This window comes from Oncorhynchus tshawytscha, linkage group LG01, assembly GCF_018296145.1.
Source record: "Oncorhynchus tshawytscha isolate Ot180627B linkage group LG01, Otsh_v2.0, whole genome shotgun sequence".
Lineage (NCBI taxonomy): Eukaryota > Metazoa > Chordata > Actinopteri > Salmoniformes > Salmonidae > Oncorhynchus > Oncorhynchus tshawytscha.
The window spans coordinates 45,448,491-45,466,011 of record NC_056429.1 but is presented as its reverse complement, the minus strand read 5'-3'; the positions used below and the strand labels follow the sequence as shown (position 1 = coordinate 45,466,011).

General features: G+C 43.6%; 1 protein-coding gene across 1 annotated transcript; it reads left to right on the top strand.

Moving 5' to 3' along the window:
• The first annotated feature begins 7,584 nt into the window (after window positions 1-7,584).
• On the top strand, window positions 7,585-16,028 carry LOC112260528 (aldehyde dehydrogenase family 16 member A1-like). Its single transcript, XM_042328041.1, has 10 exons — window positions 7,585-7,621; window positions 7,789-7,894; window positions 8,772-9,003; window positions 12,396-12,587; window positions 12,985-13,140; window positions 13,441-13,599; window positions 14,801-14,942; window positions 15,045-15,120; window positions 15,336-15,430; window positions 15,588-16,028. The coding sequence occupies exons 1-10, from the start codon at window positions 7,585-7,587 to the stop codon at window positions 15,704-15,706; spliced, it is 1,314 nt and encodes a 437-aa protein (XP_042183975.1). The 3' UTR covers window positions 15,707-16,028.
• The last annotated feature ends 1,493 nt before the right edge of the window (window positions 16,029-17,521 follow it).

The following is a 17,521-nucleotide window of genomic DNA, read 5'->3' as shown; positions in this document are numbered from 1 at the left end:
AGTGGAGCAGGTTGCGAGCTTGAAGTTCCTTGGTGTCCACCAACACGCTAACATGGTCCAAGCGCACCAAGACAATCATGATTAGGGCACAACAAAATCTATTCCCCCTCAGACTGAAAAGATTTGGCATTGGTCCTCAGATCCTCAAAAGGTTCTGCAGCTGCACCATCGAGAGCATCCTGCCTGACTGGTTGCATCACTGCCTGGTATGGCAACTGCTCGGCCTCTGACCGCAAGGCACTACAGAGGGTAGTGCGAACAGCCCAGTACATCACTGGGCCAAGCTTCCTGCCATCCAGGACCTCTATACCAGGCTGTGTCAGAGGAAGGCCCTAAAAATTGTCAGACTCCAGCCACCATAGTCATAAACTGTTCTCTCTGCTACCACACGGCAAGTGGTACCAGAGTGCTAAATCTAGGTCCAAGGGGCTTCTAAATGGATTCTTGTTTCAAGCCATAAGACTCCTGAACATCTAATCAAATGGATACCCAGACTATTTGCATCCCCCCCCCCATTATGCCGCTGCTAGTCTGTTATCTATGCATAGTCACTTTAATAACTCTACCTATATGTACATACTACTTCTACTAACCGGTGCCCCCCCCCCCATCGCAACTATAAAATAACACATGGAATCATGTTTTAAAAATGAGTAAAAAAATAGGTTACTACATCTAAATTTATTTTATATTTGAGATTCTTAAGTATTTGATGGCAACCAATTTTTCAACCCTTGTATTTGTCAGCCTGTTGCGGGCTTTGGTGTGTGTTCCCAAACAAGCACCAGTTGCGCTCTGAGGCGGCTGATCTTGGTGAGATTTGGAGAATGATGGAGGCAACAGGAGAATGAGCCTCATATCCACAAAGTCCCTTCCACCAGGTGGCTGAGCTATGGTGGCATGACTGTCATATTGCATCTCCATCCAAAAGCCCTTGCTTGGAAGTGTACTTCGCCAGACTGCCAAGAACCTTGCCCTCATCCAGGCCAAGGTGGCGAGACACGGTAGTGATGACACCATAGGCCTTGTTGATCTCTGCCCCAGACAGGATGCTCTTGCCAACATACTTGGTATTCAACATGTATGCTACGGTGTGTATGGGCTTCAGGCAGAAGTCTTGATTCTTTTTGATGCATTTCAGAACTGCAGTTTCCTCTGCTTGGAGCAACGGTGAAGTTGGCAAGGCAGTACAGATTTCAGAACAGAACATCAGACAGGATGGCATTGTCTCAATCTGTGCAATGGCTGCTGCTATATGTTTCAGGTTGCTTACCACTCTCTCCCAAAATACATAATCCAGGAGGATCCTCTTGATGGGGCTGTCCATATCGGCGGACTGTGATATGGCCATTTCTTGGCGATATTCCTTCCCCTCCAGGAGACTGTGAAACATGATGACAACACCACTCCAACGGGTGTTGCCGGGCAGCTTCAATGTGGTGCTCTTATTCTTCTGACTTTGCTTGGGGAGGTTGATTACTGGTATAACTAGTCGACCCTTCACATACCTAACCATTTCCTTGGCTCTCTTGTAGAGTGTATCCATTGTTTTCAGTACCATGATGTCCTTGAGGAGCAGATTCAATGCATGAGCAGCACAGCCAATGGGTGTGATGTGATGTGAGGGGGGGGATCTTCCACTTTAGACCAAGCAGCCTTCATTTTCGTAGCATTGTCTGTCACCAGTGCAAATACCTTCTGTGGTCCAAGGTCATTGACTGCCTTCAGCTCATCTGCAATGTAGAGCCCGGTGTGTCCGTTGTCCCTTGTCTGTGCTCTTGCAGAATACTGGTTGAGGAGTGAAGATGTCGTTAATTATTCCTTGCCCACGAACATTCGACCACCCATCAGCGATTGCAATAGTCTGCTTTCTCTATGATTTGCTTGACCTTCACTTGAACTCTGAACTCTGCATCCAGCGAATGAGTAGATAAAGCATGTCAGGTTGGAGGGTGTATGCTGGGTGAAGAACATTCAGAAATCTCTTTCAATACACACTGCCTGTGAACATCAGAGGTGAACCAGTTGCATATACAGCTTGAGCAAGACATTCATCAGCATTTCTCTGACTTCGTTACTCCGTTGAGTCAAAAAAAACTTCTGATTCCAGGAGGACCATGAGCTGTTGCTATCGATAAGGTGCCTGATTCATAATTTTCACCTTGAATAGAAGTAGAGCGACTTTTGTCAGAGGTTGCTTGTTGTGAGCACTGAAGGAACTTTATGCAATTGGCCAGAATTCTGCATCTTTGTTGCATTCTTCACATGATTTGGCACAGTATTTGCAAATGTACACAGCTTTTCCTTCTACATTAGCTGCAGTGAAATGTCTCCACACATCAGATGGCATTTTCCTGTAAAATTAGAAGAAAAGAGTGAAATAATACAATTCCATGTACAGATAAATAGTTAAGCAGTAAGATTAAAGAACTCATTTGAAAGATGTTTAAAAATGAAACATGTATAGAAACTGGTGAATTAACACTCAGTTAGCAGGCTCAAGCAAGCTAAAACCCACATGTTAGCAGAAATTACTAGTTAACAAAAAATCATTTACACTACAGTTCAAAAGTTTGGGGTCACTTAGACATTTGCTTGTTTTTGAAAGAAAAGCGTTTCCCCCCCCCATTTGAAAGCAACATCAAATTGATCAGAAATTCAGTGTAGACATTGTTAACCTCTCTGAGCACGGAACTCTGTAGCGGGCTGAAATTCCACAACATACGGTGATCGCTACATAAATAGTCATATTAAACATTCATGAAAATACAAGTGTCTCACATGTATCGAAAGCCTAGCATCTTGCTAATCCAACTGCGTTGTCAGATTTAAAAAAAGGATTTACTGCGATAGAATACGATGTGATTATTTGGGGCATAGAGCCCCATAAATACAATTTCAACCAGCACAGGCGTAACAATCACATACTGCATTAAAATAAATTGTTTACCTTTGACGATCTTCGTCTGTTAGCAATCCCAATGCTCATTGTTACACAATGAATGATCTTTTGTTTGATAAAAACGGATTTTATATCTTAACACTTAACTGCTTGTGTCGTGAATTCCGTCTCATTCCGTTTGACACATTCCAGGTAAATAACCCACACAGAACGTGACTTTTCCATTCATGTTTGGTTTCATTGCAATTAACTGGTTTGTTTGTAACACAACCAAACCTGATGGGCCATTTCGCGGGACGTATTGACTGAAGAAACCGATTTGAAGACAAGTAATGACATCACTGTGCACAAATGATATGACCACTGTTTCGTTGATTGTATTTTAACCCAATGACTGATCGTCTTGAAATCTAGCTGGGTAGATGGCCAATGAGCTGAGGTAAACTGCAGTATGTAATGGTTGTGTGTTGGAAGACCAACCCATGTTGTAAACTCCGTAAAGAGTCAGTCGCTATTGAAGTTTTATTCCGGAAGGAGCTACGCATTTTACGCACAGCGTTGTTTTGGTAAACGCGCAGATTCAGCTGTTTATATATCAATCAGTATGGCGACTAAGTCAGGGAAAGCTAAATCTAAGTCTAGATATACAGATGTACACAATTTGGAAGAAATTGATCGGAAAAGTGAGTGTAGGACTATTCATTTAGCGATTCCCAAGTGGAGGAATATTTTCTGAACGGAGAGGACACCGTTGTAGCCACTGTGTATAATCTAATGTGCTTGCAGAAGAGGAACAATGTCCCTGTTTTGGACTGGTAAGTTCTTCTCATGCTAATGCCCTTGTTTGAAATTAATAATATGTGACTTGTGATTTTTTTTTTTTAAATTTAGAAGCAATATATATATATATATATATATATATATACACAGTGGGGCAAAAGTATTTGGTCAGCCACCAATTGTGCAAGTTCTCCCACTTAAAAAGATGAGGCCTGTAATTTTCATCATAGGTACACTTCAACTATGACAGACAAAATGAGAAAAAAAATCCAGAAAATCACATTGTAGGATTTTTAATGAATTTATTTGCAAATTATGGTGGAAAATAAGTATTTGGTCACCAACAAACAAGCAAGATTTCTGGCTCTCACAGACCTGTAACTTTTATTCTTTAAGAGGCTCCTCTGTCCTCCACTCGTTAACTGTATTAATGGCACGTGTTTGAACTTGATATCAGTATAAAAGACACCTGTCCACAACCTCAGTCACACTCCAAACTCTACTATGGCCAAGACCAAATAGCTGTCAAAGGACACCAGAAACAAAATTGTAGACCTGCACTAGGCTGGGAAGACTGAATCTGCAATAGGTAAGCAGCTTAGTTTGAAGAAATCAACCGTGGGAGCAATTATTAGGAAATGGAAGACATACAAGACCACTGATAATCTCCCTTGATCTGGGGCTCCACACAAGATCTCACATGGGGGGACCTAGTGAATGAGCTGCAGAGAGCTGGGACTAAAGTAACAAAGCCTACCATCAGTAACACACTACGCCGCCAGGGACTCAAATCCTGCAGTGCCAGACGTGTCCCCCTGCTTAAGCCAGTACATGTCCAGGCCTATCTGAAGTTTGCTAGAACATTTGGATGATCCAGAAGAAGATTGGGAGAATGTCATATGGTCAGATGAAACCAAAATATAACTTTTTGGTAACTAAACTCATGTTTGGAGGACAAAGAATGCTGAGTTGCATCCAAAGAACACCATACCTACTGTGAAGCATGGGGGTGGAAACATCATGCTTTGGGGCTGTTTTTCTGCAAAGGTACCAGGATGACTGATCCGTGTAAAGGAAAGAATGAATGGGGCCATGTATCGTGAGATTTTGAGTGAAAACCTCCCATCAGCAAGGGCATTGAAGATGAAATGTGGCTGGGTCTTTCAGCATGACTATGATCTCGCACTGCCCGGGCAACGGAGTGGCTTCGTTAGAAGCATTTCAAGGTCCTGGAGTGGCCTAGCCAGTCTCCAGATCTCAACCCCATAGAAAATCTTTGGAGGGAGTTGAAAGTCCGTGTTGCCCAGCAACCGCCCCAAAACATCACTGCTCTAGAGGAGATCTGCATGGAGGAATGGGCCAAAATACCAGCAACAGTGTGAAAACCTTGTGAAGACTTACAGAAAACGTTTGACCTCTGTCATTGCCAACAAAGGGTATATAACAAAGTATTGAGAAACCTTTGTTATTGACCGAATACTTATTTTCCATCATAATTTGCAAATTCATTAAATCCTACAATGTGATTTTCTGGATTTTTTTTCTCATTTTGTCTGTCATAGTTGAAGTGTACCTATGATGAAAATTACAGGCCTCATCTTAAGTGGGGAGAACTTTCACAATTGGTGGCTGACTAAATACTTTTTTGCCCCACTGTAAACATGAAATGTGAGATGCGTGTGTCTGCCGTCCCACCCCAACCCACATGAAATGGCCTATTTGAGGCTGTTGAGGGGAGGGCAGGCCCACAACAATGGCCAAAGTGAAATGGAGACAGATCTAGCTGGTCTGTCATAATATAATAGACAGATCTAGTTGAAATGTCATAATATGAGACAGATGTAGCTTGTCTCTAATAATATATTCAACCTTATGTTCCCCGTACTCATCTGTTTATACCTCCGTAGCACAATATTGTGTAGAGCTTTGACAAAGTGGGTGATATATCCTTCCTGTTTGGCCCTGTCTGGGGGTCTCATCGGATGGGTCCACAGTGTCTCCTGACCCCCTCCTGTCTCAGCCTCCAGTACTTATGCTGCAGTAGTTTGTGTCGGGGGGCTAGGGTCAGTTTGTTTTATATCTGGAGTACTACTGTCTTATCCGGTGTCCTGTGTGAATTGAAGTATGCTCTTTCTAATTCTCTCTTTCTCTCTCTCGGAGGAGGACCTGAGCCCTAGGACCAGGCGTCAGGACTACCTGGCATGATGACTCCTTGCTGTCCCCAGTCCACCTGGCCTTGCTGCTGTTCCAGTTTCAACTGTTCTGCCTGCGGCTATGGAACCCTAAACTGTTCATATTTACTCGAGGTGCTGTCCTGTTGCATCCTCTACAACTACTGTGATTATTATTATTTTGACCCTGCTGGTCATCTATGAACGTTTGAAAATCTCGGCCATGTTCTGTTATAATCTCCACCCGGCACAGCCAGAAGAGGACTGGCCACCCCTCATAGCCTGGTTCCTCTCTAGGTTTCTTCCTAGGTTTTGGCCTTTCTAGGGAGTTTTTCCTAGCCACCGTGCTTCTACACCTGCACATCTGCATACCCATGTTATTTTGTAAGTGTGTAAAAAAAAAAAAATCCAATTTTTTTTTTTTTTTTGGGGGAGGTGTTAGAAAACCACTTTGGTATTTTGTGTATAGTTTTGTTTCAAAATGTATACCTTCACCAATTTGGGTACATTTTGGGCTACTTGTGTGGGACACCTGGGTGACTTCATGATAAATGTTGTCGCACACTCATTTTGGAAGTTATCATTCTGAAACTTTGCAAGTACTGTTGCCCTCTTCTATTGTTCACTGAAATTGTCCCATCCGATCTGAATGTTTTATCTTCATTTTAAAGATGATAATACAATTTTTTTTTACAACCAGATCTATTGTGTTATATTCAATTCACATTTACACCAACTTCAGTGTTTTCTTTCACATGGTACCAAGAATATGCATATCCTTGCTTCTGGGCCAGAGCTACAGGCAGTTAGATGTGGGTATGTCTTCAGGTGAAAATTTAAAAAAAGTAGGGGGGTAGCTCTAAGAGTTAATGATGTAAATGACAATTGTAGCTGGAAATGGCTGATCTTTATTTTTATGAAATCTAGAGGCCCATTATCAGCAACTGTCACTCCTGTGTTCCAATGGCACTTTGTTAGCTAATCCAAGATCATCATTTTAAAAGTCTAATTGATCATTAAATCATTTTGCAAATATGTTAGCACAGCTGAACTGTTCTGATTTAAAAGAAGCAATAAAACTGGCCTTTAGACTGAGTATTTGGAGCATCAGCATTGATGGGTTCAATTACAGGCTCAAAATGATCAGAAACAAAACTTCTGAAGCTCGTCAGTATATTCTTCTCAGTAATTAAGGCTATCCCATGCTATTGCCAAGAAACATAAGATCTCGTACCACGCTGTGTACTACTCCCTTCACAGAACAGCGCAAACTGGCTCTAACCAGAATAGAGTGGGAGACCCCGGTGCACAACTGAGCAAGAGGACAAGTACATTAGTGTCTAGTTTGAGAAACAGACTCCTCACAGGTCCTCAACTGGCAGCTTCATTAAATAGTACCTGCAAAACACCAATGTCAACAGTGAAGAGGCGACTCCGGGATGCTGGCCTTCTAGGCAGAGTTGCAAAGAAAAAGCCACGTCTCAGACTGGCCAATAAAAAGAAAGATTAAGATGGGCAAAAGAACAGACACTGGACAGAGGAAGTCATCCCAGAGTCGGCTCTTCGCTGTTGAGACTGGTGTTTTGCGGATACTAACTTCCAGTTGAGGTGTCTCTTTCTCAAACTCAGACCCCAAACTTTTGAACAGTAGTGTATATGTAAACGCGATCTTTGTCTCCTTTTCTCAGGCTTGGCCTGAGCCTCAGTCTCGTGCTCTCGGCTTGTTCATCGATGGAAAGTTTGTTCGCCGTGCAGACAGACATGCAATGTGACTGACTCTTCAGGTAAAAAGAGAACCTACTGGGGAGCTATCCCCTCAGTTTAATATTATTGTTCTCTCTTTCTTCCTCCACTAGCCACGGTTTTCTTGTTATATTTTAAATGCCTTCATCAATATAATACTATTGACATCTTTCTCTCCCTCTCCCTCCTTAGGTGGTACTGTGTATAGTGCTGTGGATGAGGATGTGTCCTCTGGGGCCAGTGGCTTCAAGGCCTGGAATGCTCTCCCCTGTCATCTCAGAGCCAAGACTCTACTCAGGTAGCTACACACTGCACTCCTTTACCTCTGTCTATGGTTCACTGACACACTTTTACCTCTGTCTATGGTTCACTGATACACACCATCTTTTCAACTCGCTCTAGGGTTGACTGAAATACACACTCATAATACTTAATTTAAAGTGTTTCTTGAAAATGATATATCAATTATGATAACAACTATCCAAAACACAGAACATTGTAAGCAGACAACAATCAAAGCTATGTACAGGTGTCGTCAGGAGAACGGAATTAACATAGGTCCTTGAAAGCCTTTCTGAACAGCTCAGTCTTTAGCATGTTCCTTAAACGAGGCCAGAGACTCTCCAGCCCTGACAGTGACTTGAAAGCTGGACTGAGGTTGTTGTGGAAATTTCCTCTATTTACCAAATCATGAGAGCAAACCACACAAGTCAGTTATCACAAAGTCTCTTTAATTATATGAGCTCTATCACAACCCTGTGACTCTCAGATCAATTCAGTGTCTCAATGAATTCTGAGTCCCTTCCACATTTCAACTGAGATCCTTTATAGCAAAGACACACACAGGATAAGACGGCATCGGCATAATTCATCGTTCAGCTTTGTCTCCTTTCTCAAACTCAGAACCATAAACCAATCCTCCATATCAAATCCATCCTATCTTGACAAGATCACAGACACACTGACTGGCACACAGACATTGTGGAGCCAAGAGATACACGCTTGACCTCTCCCCTCTCTCCGGCCCAAGCAACTTAGTCTTGACAGAACAGATACTGCAACCCTGCCACAGTATTATACAAACACAATCTGATGAGAAGTAACTTACAAACATATGATGAAATATAAAACATCTTACCTATGTTACCAACTAATTCTGATTATTCCCCAACAAGGTCCAGCACTGAGGATGCTGGCAGCCCCAGAGTCAGCATTCATGAGGTCATTGGCGACCCTTACCAGGGTGCAGTCTCTGTGCTGTGCTGTGTAGCTCTGATACTCTACTGGAAGGGCTCGAAGGTTATGAGTGGCCAGATGGCGTTGAAGTTGGCTAGACACAGCATGTTCAAGAAGCTTACTCAGAAATGGCAGGTTGGAGATGGGCCTGTAGTTCTGGAGGTTGTCAGGGTCAGATCCAGGCTTTAAGTACTGTTAAGACTGCAGCAAGTTTGAGCTGAAGAGGGACACAACCAGTGGTGAGGGACTTGCTGATGATTTCTGTGAAGAAAGGCTCCAGTGCAGGTAAGCAGGTCTTTACAAGGGAGGTGAGTCAAGTGAGCAAGTGGTGGACCTCATTGTTCTAACCAGCTTGGTTACGTCAGCTGCAGTGAAGGTGGAGAACCTTGACTCGGGGAGCAGAGGACTGGCTAGATCAACTACAGAGGCTGGAGAGGACAGGATGGTGTTATGTTTTCAATTTTGCTTTGGAAGAGGCACAGGTATTGATTGCATCGTTCTGGGGAGGCTAAGGCTGGAGGAGCTTGCTCACAGTAGAAGACGGCACCCAAGAGTTTCCATTGCTGATCAGTTGGGAGTACTTTGATGTCTGAGCTTTAAGGCCTTTTTTTTGCCTTTCTGATGTTGCCCAAACATCTGCACATGTACAGTTCTAGACGACGGCCAGTTGCTTTGAGAGAGCGTAAGTGTACCAGGGAGAAGATTTGGGGAAAAACACTAGGCACGTTTTCAAAGGAGCAACTTCATCGAGTATGGAAGCCAAGGCAGTGTGGTATTGAGCCACAGAGCCAGTAACTGGCAGGTTGGAGATGGATTCAGTAAGATGGCCTGTGTTTTATAGTTTTAAGACTCCTAAACTGAATAGAGTTTCTTGTGCTGAGTGTGCAGAGGAATAGGTAGGGTGAAGGTGATGAGTTTGTGGTCGGACAGGCCTGGCATAATTCCATCCACGCCTGTGATGCAGACCAGGTCCAGTGTATGGCCTTTGTTGTGGGTGGAAGAGTCCACATGCTGTTGGAGTCCAAAGTTTTCCAGGACATCAGCCAGGCCAGAAGAGAGACTGCAGTCAGGGGAGTCGACATGTTGAACTCACCAAGCGCTTGCATTTATTTTATTACATTTATTTTTTAATTGAACCTTTATTTAACTAGGCAATTCAGTTAAGAACCAATTCTTATTTACAATGACGGCGTGGCAAAAGGCCTCCTGCGGGGACGGGGGCTGGGATTAAAAATTAAATATAAGTCAAAACACAGATCACAAGAGACAACACTACATAAAGAGAGACCTAAAAGACAACTACACAGCAAGGCAGCAACACATGACAACACAGCATGGTACCAACACAACATGGTACCAACACAACATGGTAGTAGCACAAAACATGTTGCAAACATCAGATTTGCCACCAATGCTCCTTATAGGACACATCACTGCACGCTATACTCCTCTGTAAACTGGTCATCTCTGTATACCTGTTGCAAGACCCACTGGTTGATGCTTATTCATAAAACCCTCTTAGGCCTCACCCCCCTAACTGAGATATCTACTGCAGCCCTCATCCTCCACATACAACACCCGTTCTGCCAGTCACATTCTGTTAAAGGTCCTCAAAGCACACATATCCCTGGGTTTCTCCGCTTTTTAGTTTGCTGCAGTTAGCGACTGGAACGAGCTGCAACAAACACTCAAACTGGACAGTTTTATCTCAATCTCTTCATTCAAAGACTCACGTGGACACTCTTAATGACAGTTGTGGCTGCTTTGTGTGATGTATTGTCTGTACCGTCTTGCCCTTTGTGCTGTTATCTGTGCCCAATAATGTCTGTACCATGCTTTGTGCTGTTATCTGTGCCCAATAATGTTTGTACCATGCTTTATGCTGCTTCTGTGTTGTGTTGCTGCCTTGCTATGTTGTGGTCTTAGGTCTCTCTTTATGTAGTGTTGTGTTGTCTCTCTTGTTGTGATGTGTGTGTGTTGTCCTATAATTGTTTTTTTATTTTATCCCAGGCCCTGTCCCTGCAGGAGGCCTTTTGGTAGGCCGTCATTGTAAATAAGAATTTATTCATAACTGACTTGCCTAGTTAAACAAATTCTTATTTTCAAAGACGGCCTACCAAAAGGCAATCAGCAAAAAAAAAATGTCCTCTCACTGTCAACTGCGTTTATTTTCAGCAAACGTATGTGTAAATATTTCTATGAACATAACAAGATTCAACAGACGTATTTTCTGGGCGGAATGGCCCTAGCCCTCACCCTCCGATCCAACAGGATCCGGGCTCTTCGCTGGCCATGGCAGAACACTGACATTGCTGCTCGTTCTGTGCGTGATTTCCTACAAGACAGGATGACTGGTGGCATTGTCATGCTGGAGGGTCATGTCAGGATGAGCCTGCAGGAAGGGTGCCACATGAGGGAGGAGGATGTCTTCCCTGTAACGCACAGCGTTAAGATTGCCTGTGATGACAACAAGCTCAGTCTGATGATGCTGTGACACACCGCCCCAGACCATGACAGACCCTCCACCTCCAATTCGATCCCGCTCCAGAGTACAGGCCTCGGTGTAACGCTCATTCCTTCGACGATAAATGCGAATCCGACCATCGCCCCTGGTGAGACAATACCATGACTCGTCAGTGAAGAGCACTTTTTGCCAGTCCTGTCTGGTCCAGCGACAGTAGGTTTGTGCCCATAAGCGACGTTGTTGCTGGTGATGTCTGGTGAGGACCTGTCTTATAACAGGCTACAAGCCCTCGGTCCAGCCTCTCTCAGCCTATTGCGGACAGTCTGAGCACTGATGGAGGAATTATGCATTCCTGGTGTAACTCGGGCAGTTGTCATCCTGTACCTGTCCCGCAGGTGTGATGTTCGTGTGTACCTATCCTGTTCAGGTGTTACACGTGGTCTGCCACTGCGAGGACGACCAGCTGTCCGTCCTGTCTCCCTGTAGCGCTGTCTTAGACGTCTCACAGTACGGACATTGCAATTGATTTCCCTGGCCACATCTGCAGTCCTCATGCCTCCTTGCAGCATGCCTAAGGCATGTTCACACAGATGAGCAGGGACCCTTGGTCACCTTTCCTTTGGTGTTTTTCAGAGTCAGTAGAAAGGCCTCTTTAGTGTCCTAAATTTTCATAACTGTGACCTTAATTGCCTACCTTCTGTAAGCTGTTAGTGTCTTAATGACCGTTCCACAGGTGAATGTTCATTAATTGTTTATGGTTCATTGAATAAGCATGGGAAACAGTGTTTAATCCCTTTACAATGAACATCTGTGTTATTCATCAAAGTTATTTGGATTTTTACGAATTATCTTTGAAAGACAAGTTCCTGAAAAAGGGATGTTTATTTTTTTGCTGAGTTGTGTGTGTGTGTGTGTGTAAATAAATCCCACACACAGTTAAAAATCCAGGCTATCTAATCAACATGACCAAATGTTAATTTCCAAAGTCATGAAAACAAACAGTTTCAAAATGGACCCGGTCACATTCTACCCTGACAAATATACCCTTCCGGAAGGTAAAGATTTACTCTACCTTTTATGACCCTAACGTTTCTGTTTCCCAGGCAACACAGTGGTTGCGATCCCTGGCGTGGGGACAGTGCCCCCTGTTCTCTTATTGGCTCAGCTGTTTGTGGAGGCGGGACTGCCTGCGGGGGTGCTGAATGTGGTGACTGGCAACATTTTGTCACTGGGTTCTAAAGTGGCTCAAAACCCCCACGTCAGCTATGTCACTTACAGTGGCAACAAAAAGGTGGGCACACACTCAGACCAATTTTTTTGTCAATAGGGGTTATGCTTCCTTTTTGATGTATTTTTCACGTGCATCTTCTTGCACTAACACTTGTCTCTTACTAGCACAATTTTTTTCTGATAGCTTCTTTATTGATGAATGTTTTTACGTGCTATGACTGTGGTATGCGGTTGTTTTTTCTTAAAGTAAGTCGCTAAACCACTTAACCACTTACCAGGATTCTATGTAAATGTAATGGGACCGTAATTAGCTGTGTGAAGTGAACATTTTCTGTTGGCGCAGCAGTGAATTGACAGTTGTCCCACGACAATCGTGTGTGCTTTGGATTGTGAACTTCCTCGTTTTCTCTCTCACACTAACTAAAACCTTTCCTCCAATCTCTTTCCTTCTTTTTCAGGATGGAGAGATTCTGTGCAGGGCCACAGCAGGCATGGGTGTTCCCGTCTCTCTCTCCCTCACCCTCGGAGCCACCTGTCCCTTCATCTTTGAGTCTGCCGATATCGACAGCGCCGTGGATGGAGTGATAGAGACCGCCTTTAAGAAGACCAGAGAGGTGAAACAGATGTCTGTCTTTTCTCAGTTGCTTTTTGAAGCCAAATCAGTGAGTCAAAAGATTCCAGTGAAAGAATAAGATGGCCAAAGGTGGTCAGTATTGTACAGTATAACCAATCTCTACCTCTCCCTCGCTCTATAAACGAACACAAAAATATACACATTTTAAAGCCTTCTCTCACTGACTCAGTTGGCCTATATATGACTTATCTGAACAGTAGACTAATGAAATAACCTGCCTTCTCCCCCCTCTCCATCTTCATTTTGCTCCCTCTCTCTCTTTCTCACCCTCCCTCCTCAGTGCCAGTGGATGCTGTGTGTCCAGGAGTCAGTGTGGGACAGTGTTGTAGCCCGTCTGAAGGTTCGGATGGCTGGGATGAAGAGTGTTCCTCTCCTGGCCGAGGGGGACCGAAGGCTGGTGGACGCTGCAGTACAGGAGGCCCAACAGCAGGGGGCCACGGTCAGTCACTATATTTACATTTAACATTTTAGTCATTTATCCAGAGCGACTTACATGAGCAATTGGGGTTAAGTACCATGCTCAAGGGGACATCGACAGGTGTTTCACCTTGTCGGCTTGGGGATTCAAACGAGGGCCCTTTCGGCTACTGGCCCGATGCTTAACCGCTAGGCTACCACATACACTGAGTGTACAAAACATTAGGAACACCTTTCTAATTTTTAGTTGCACCCCCTTTTGCCCTTAGAACAGCCTCAAGTTGTTGGGTGTCGGACTCTACAAGGTGTCAAGTGTTCCACAAGGGGGCCCATGTTGACTCCAATGCTTCCCACAGTTGTGTCAAGTTGGCTGGATGTCCTTTGGGTGGTGGACCATTATTGATACAGAGAAGAATGTTGAGTGTTGAAAAACCCAGCAGTGTTGCAGTTCTTGACACACTGGCACACATACACAATAGCACACATACACAATCCATGTTTCAATTGTCTCAAGGCTGAAAAATGCTTCTTTAACCGGTCTTCCTCTTAAATCCACTTCAATCAGAGGAAGAGGAATTAACAGGTGTTCAATAAGGGATCATAGCTTTCACCTGGATTCGCCTGGTCAGTCTGTCATGGAAAGCGCAAGTGTTCCTAATGTTTTGTACACTCAGTGTGCAAACTATAACCTGTGAAGTAACCGCCCTTCCTCTTTACTTTATGGGCTTGACGATTCTATCATAACGTGTGAAAACGCGGTCATTTTAACATATACAATTATATTAGTGTTTTGTGGAGGAACTTCTCCAGATGCCTTTTATGAAATATTTGACTTGAAGACCATTCAAAAAGCCTACAGCATTTAGTAAACTACAAGGCTACTTCCTGGTAAATGGCGTGTCACTTTCATAGCGTATAGCCCTTAGCACAGGTGGGGGGGGGGGGCGGCATCAGTCACTCAATACCGCATAGGCAAAATGCCTATGTACAAGCACTGCAGTGGGCAAAATAATCATAACATTTCAAAAAGACCTGAAGGCAGTAAATCCAATCCAAGTTCCAAATACTGCTTCTCGGAATGAAATCTCTTCACTATATGGATTATTTCCTCTTTATTTTTGTAATTTGCTTCTTTGTTTTGTACCACCATTTTGTTAGATGTGGTGTTGAGCACAATTAATAAAAAGTACCTTTTTTTTTTTTTCAATAAATGCTTGTATTAGCTGATCCAGCCGTGTCCCCCGCCCTCCTCCAGTACTGCCTATCCCCCCACGGTGCTGTGTGGAGTAGCCTGTGTGGTGACCCCATTCCCCGGCCCTCTGCTACCCCTCTCCTTCAGGAGCCACGGGGAGGGCGTCACTCTGGGTAAGGAGGACCACACCATACTATTTATATGACCAAACCACACTCACACTAATGAAACACTCACATCTATCCATCTGTCTATCTGTCTATCTGTCTTGTCAGGGAACCACAGCCCTCACGGCCAGGCTGCCTCTCTCTGGACTGAAGACCCAACTCTGGCCCTGGAGGCTGCCAAGAGGTACAAGGGACACACGCACACAAATGCACCCATACACTATCTTGATCTCCCAATATTAATCTCAAGTCACCACGACTGAAAGCATTTTGTGTGGTGTATCCTCTCTGCATTAGATTGATAATTCCTATCACCCAGAACCCACCTGATGAATAATGGACTATGAAATATAACACACACACACACCTTATTAACCCTTCCTCGACCTCTCTCCCCAGCATGTCTGTGGGTCAACTCCCACTCTGTTATGGACCCTTCCCTGCCTCTCTCTGGCCACAAGGAGAGTGGCAACTGCATCGATGGAGGGAAAGAGGTATGGACAATAGCCATTTTTTTTGTCCCTGTCCAGAGGGAATTTTGTCTTTTCAGATCTTCATACATGCCTTCTAGCGTGTCGGGCTATAGGTTTGTAGACAGGGTTCCTTTATATCTGATTGTCTCCTAAATTACAATTTCCTCCTTTTTTCTAGGGTCTGTTCCAGTGTCTCCGACCTTCCTCCTGGATTTTTATCAACCAAATGTCACCGACAGTGTCGGTAAGGTCATATGGTACTGGGGCAGTATGGAGGTGTGTTTGACCCCTGTATAGACACACACCAACAAACAGCACTTAATTGTATTCCAGTAGAGTATGTAAGTGAGCTGTGTTTAATGGTTATCTAGTTTTGTCTCTTGGTCTTCCCCGCACCTTTTTGATTCAGAGGGGTTGGGTTAAAAGCGGAAGATACATTTCGGGTGAATGCATTCAGTTGTGCAACTCACTAGGTGTCCCTCTTTCCCTTTAATACTAGCAAGCACCACAATCTCTTTGCAGAGCCCTCGGAGTAAGAGGAGTAAGAGTTCCACAGGGATGCTGGCCCATGTTGACTCCAATGTTTCCCACAGTTGTGTCGAGTTGGCTGGATATCCTTTGGGTGGTGAACCATTATTGATAGACACGGAAACTGTTGAGTGTGAAAAACCCCAGTAGCGTTGCAGTTCTTGACAGAAACCGGTGCGCCTGGCACCTATTACCATACCCTGTTCAAAGCCACTTACATTTTTTTTGTCTTGCCCATTCACCCTCAATGGCACACACATACAATCCATGTCTCAGTTGTCTCAAGTAGAGGGCAACCGATTGATCGGCATGGCCGATTTTAATTAGGGCCGATTTCAAGTTTTCATAACAATCAGTAATCTGTAATTTTTGGGCGCCGATTACATTGCAATCCACGAGACTGCGTGGCAGGCTTGACCACCTGTTATGCGAGTGCAGTGTCAAAAGGACCTTGTGGTTGCATGGAGCCAAGGTAAGTTGCTAGCTAGCATTAAACTTATCTTATAAAAAACGATCAATCTTAACATACTCACGAGTTAACTACACATGGTTGACAATATTACTATTTTAACTAGCTTGTCCTGCGTTGCATATAATCAATGCGGTGCCTTCATTTATCATCGAATAACAGCCTACTTCAACTTCGCCACACAGGTGATTTAACAAAAGCGCATTTGTGGAAAAAATACAACGGTTGCACCAATGTACCTAACCATGAACAGCAATTTGCAATTTGCAAATAAATTCATTCAAAATCCTACAATGTGATTTTCTGGATTTTTTTTCTCCTTTTGTCTGTCATAGTTGAAGTGTACCTATGATGAAAATTACAGGCCTCTCTCATCTTTTTAAGTGGGAGAACTTGCACAATTGAATTTCCAAGACCGTGTCCCTATACTAAAACTATTTCTTATTTGTTTTTTTCCCCACCTGTTCCTGCCATTTCCAGTGAGATTGATCAGTCATCACTGAAAAAGTCAGTATACAGGGCATTCGACACCATGCTAATATTTCCTCTCCCTGTCCTTTCCCTGTCCTACTGAAACTATTTAAAAACCTTTCAAAACATTTCCATCCTACTACATACCCAATTTAAAACTGAATTGAAAATAAACAATCCCAAAACCCCTTTCCAGTAATCTATCAGTTTAACCTGTTGAGTTATTTAACAAATGTAGAACCTTCCAAAAGTTGGTGCTGTCTAATCAGCTTGACAGTCAATACTCATTTAATTCTACTTGTATTACTGGACACTGCTCCACGTAATGGAAACAGATGATCATTAACTTCCTGCTCAAATTACCTAGCTCATACTTCTCCAAATGTCCTGCTTGCGTTCAACCGCAGCTAATCTTTTTTTAATTCTCAAGGTTCAATCCCTCTACTCATCGTTGAAACCTTTTACTGAAACCTCAGCTTTTCAAATTACTAAAATATCGCATTGTTAGAGTGCTACAAAAAGGCACTAACTTCTTACCATTCACATACTGTCATCTTCTCCCACTTCGCCCTCTGGTGTTCATCCGGTGTCGTCTTAACCTGCAATTCTCCCCTGTTCTCTCGCTCTCTCGCCAAACATTATGT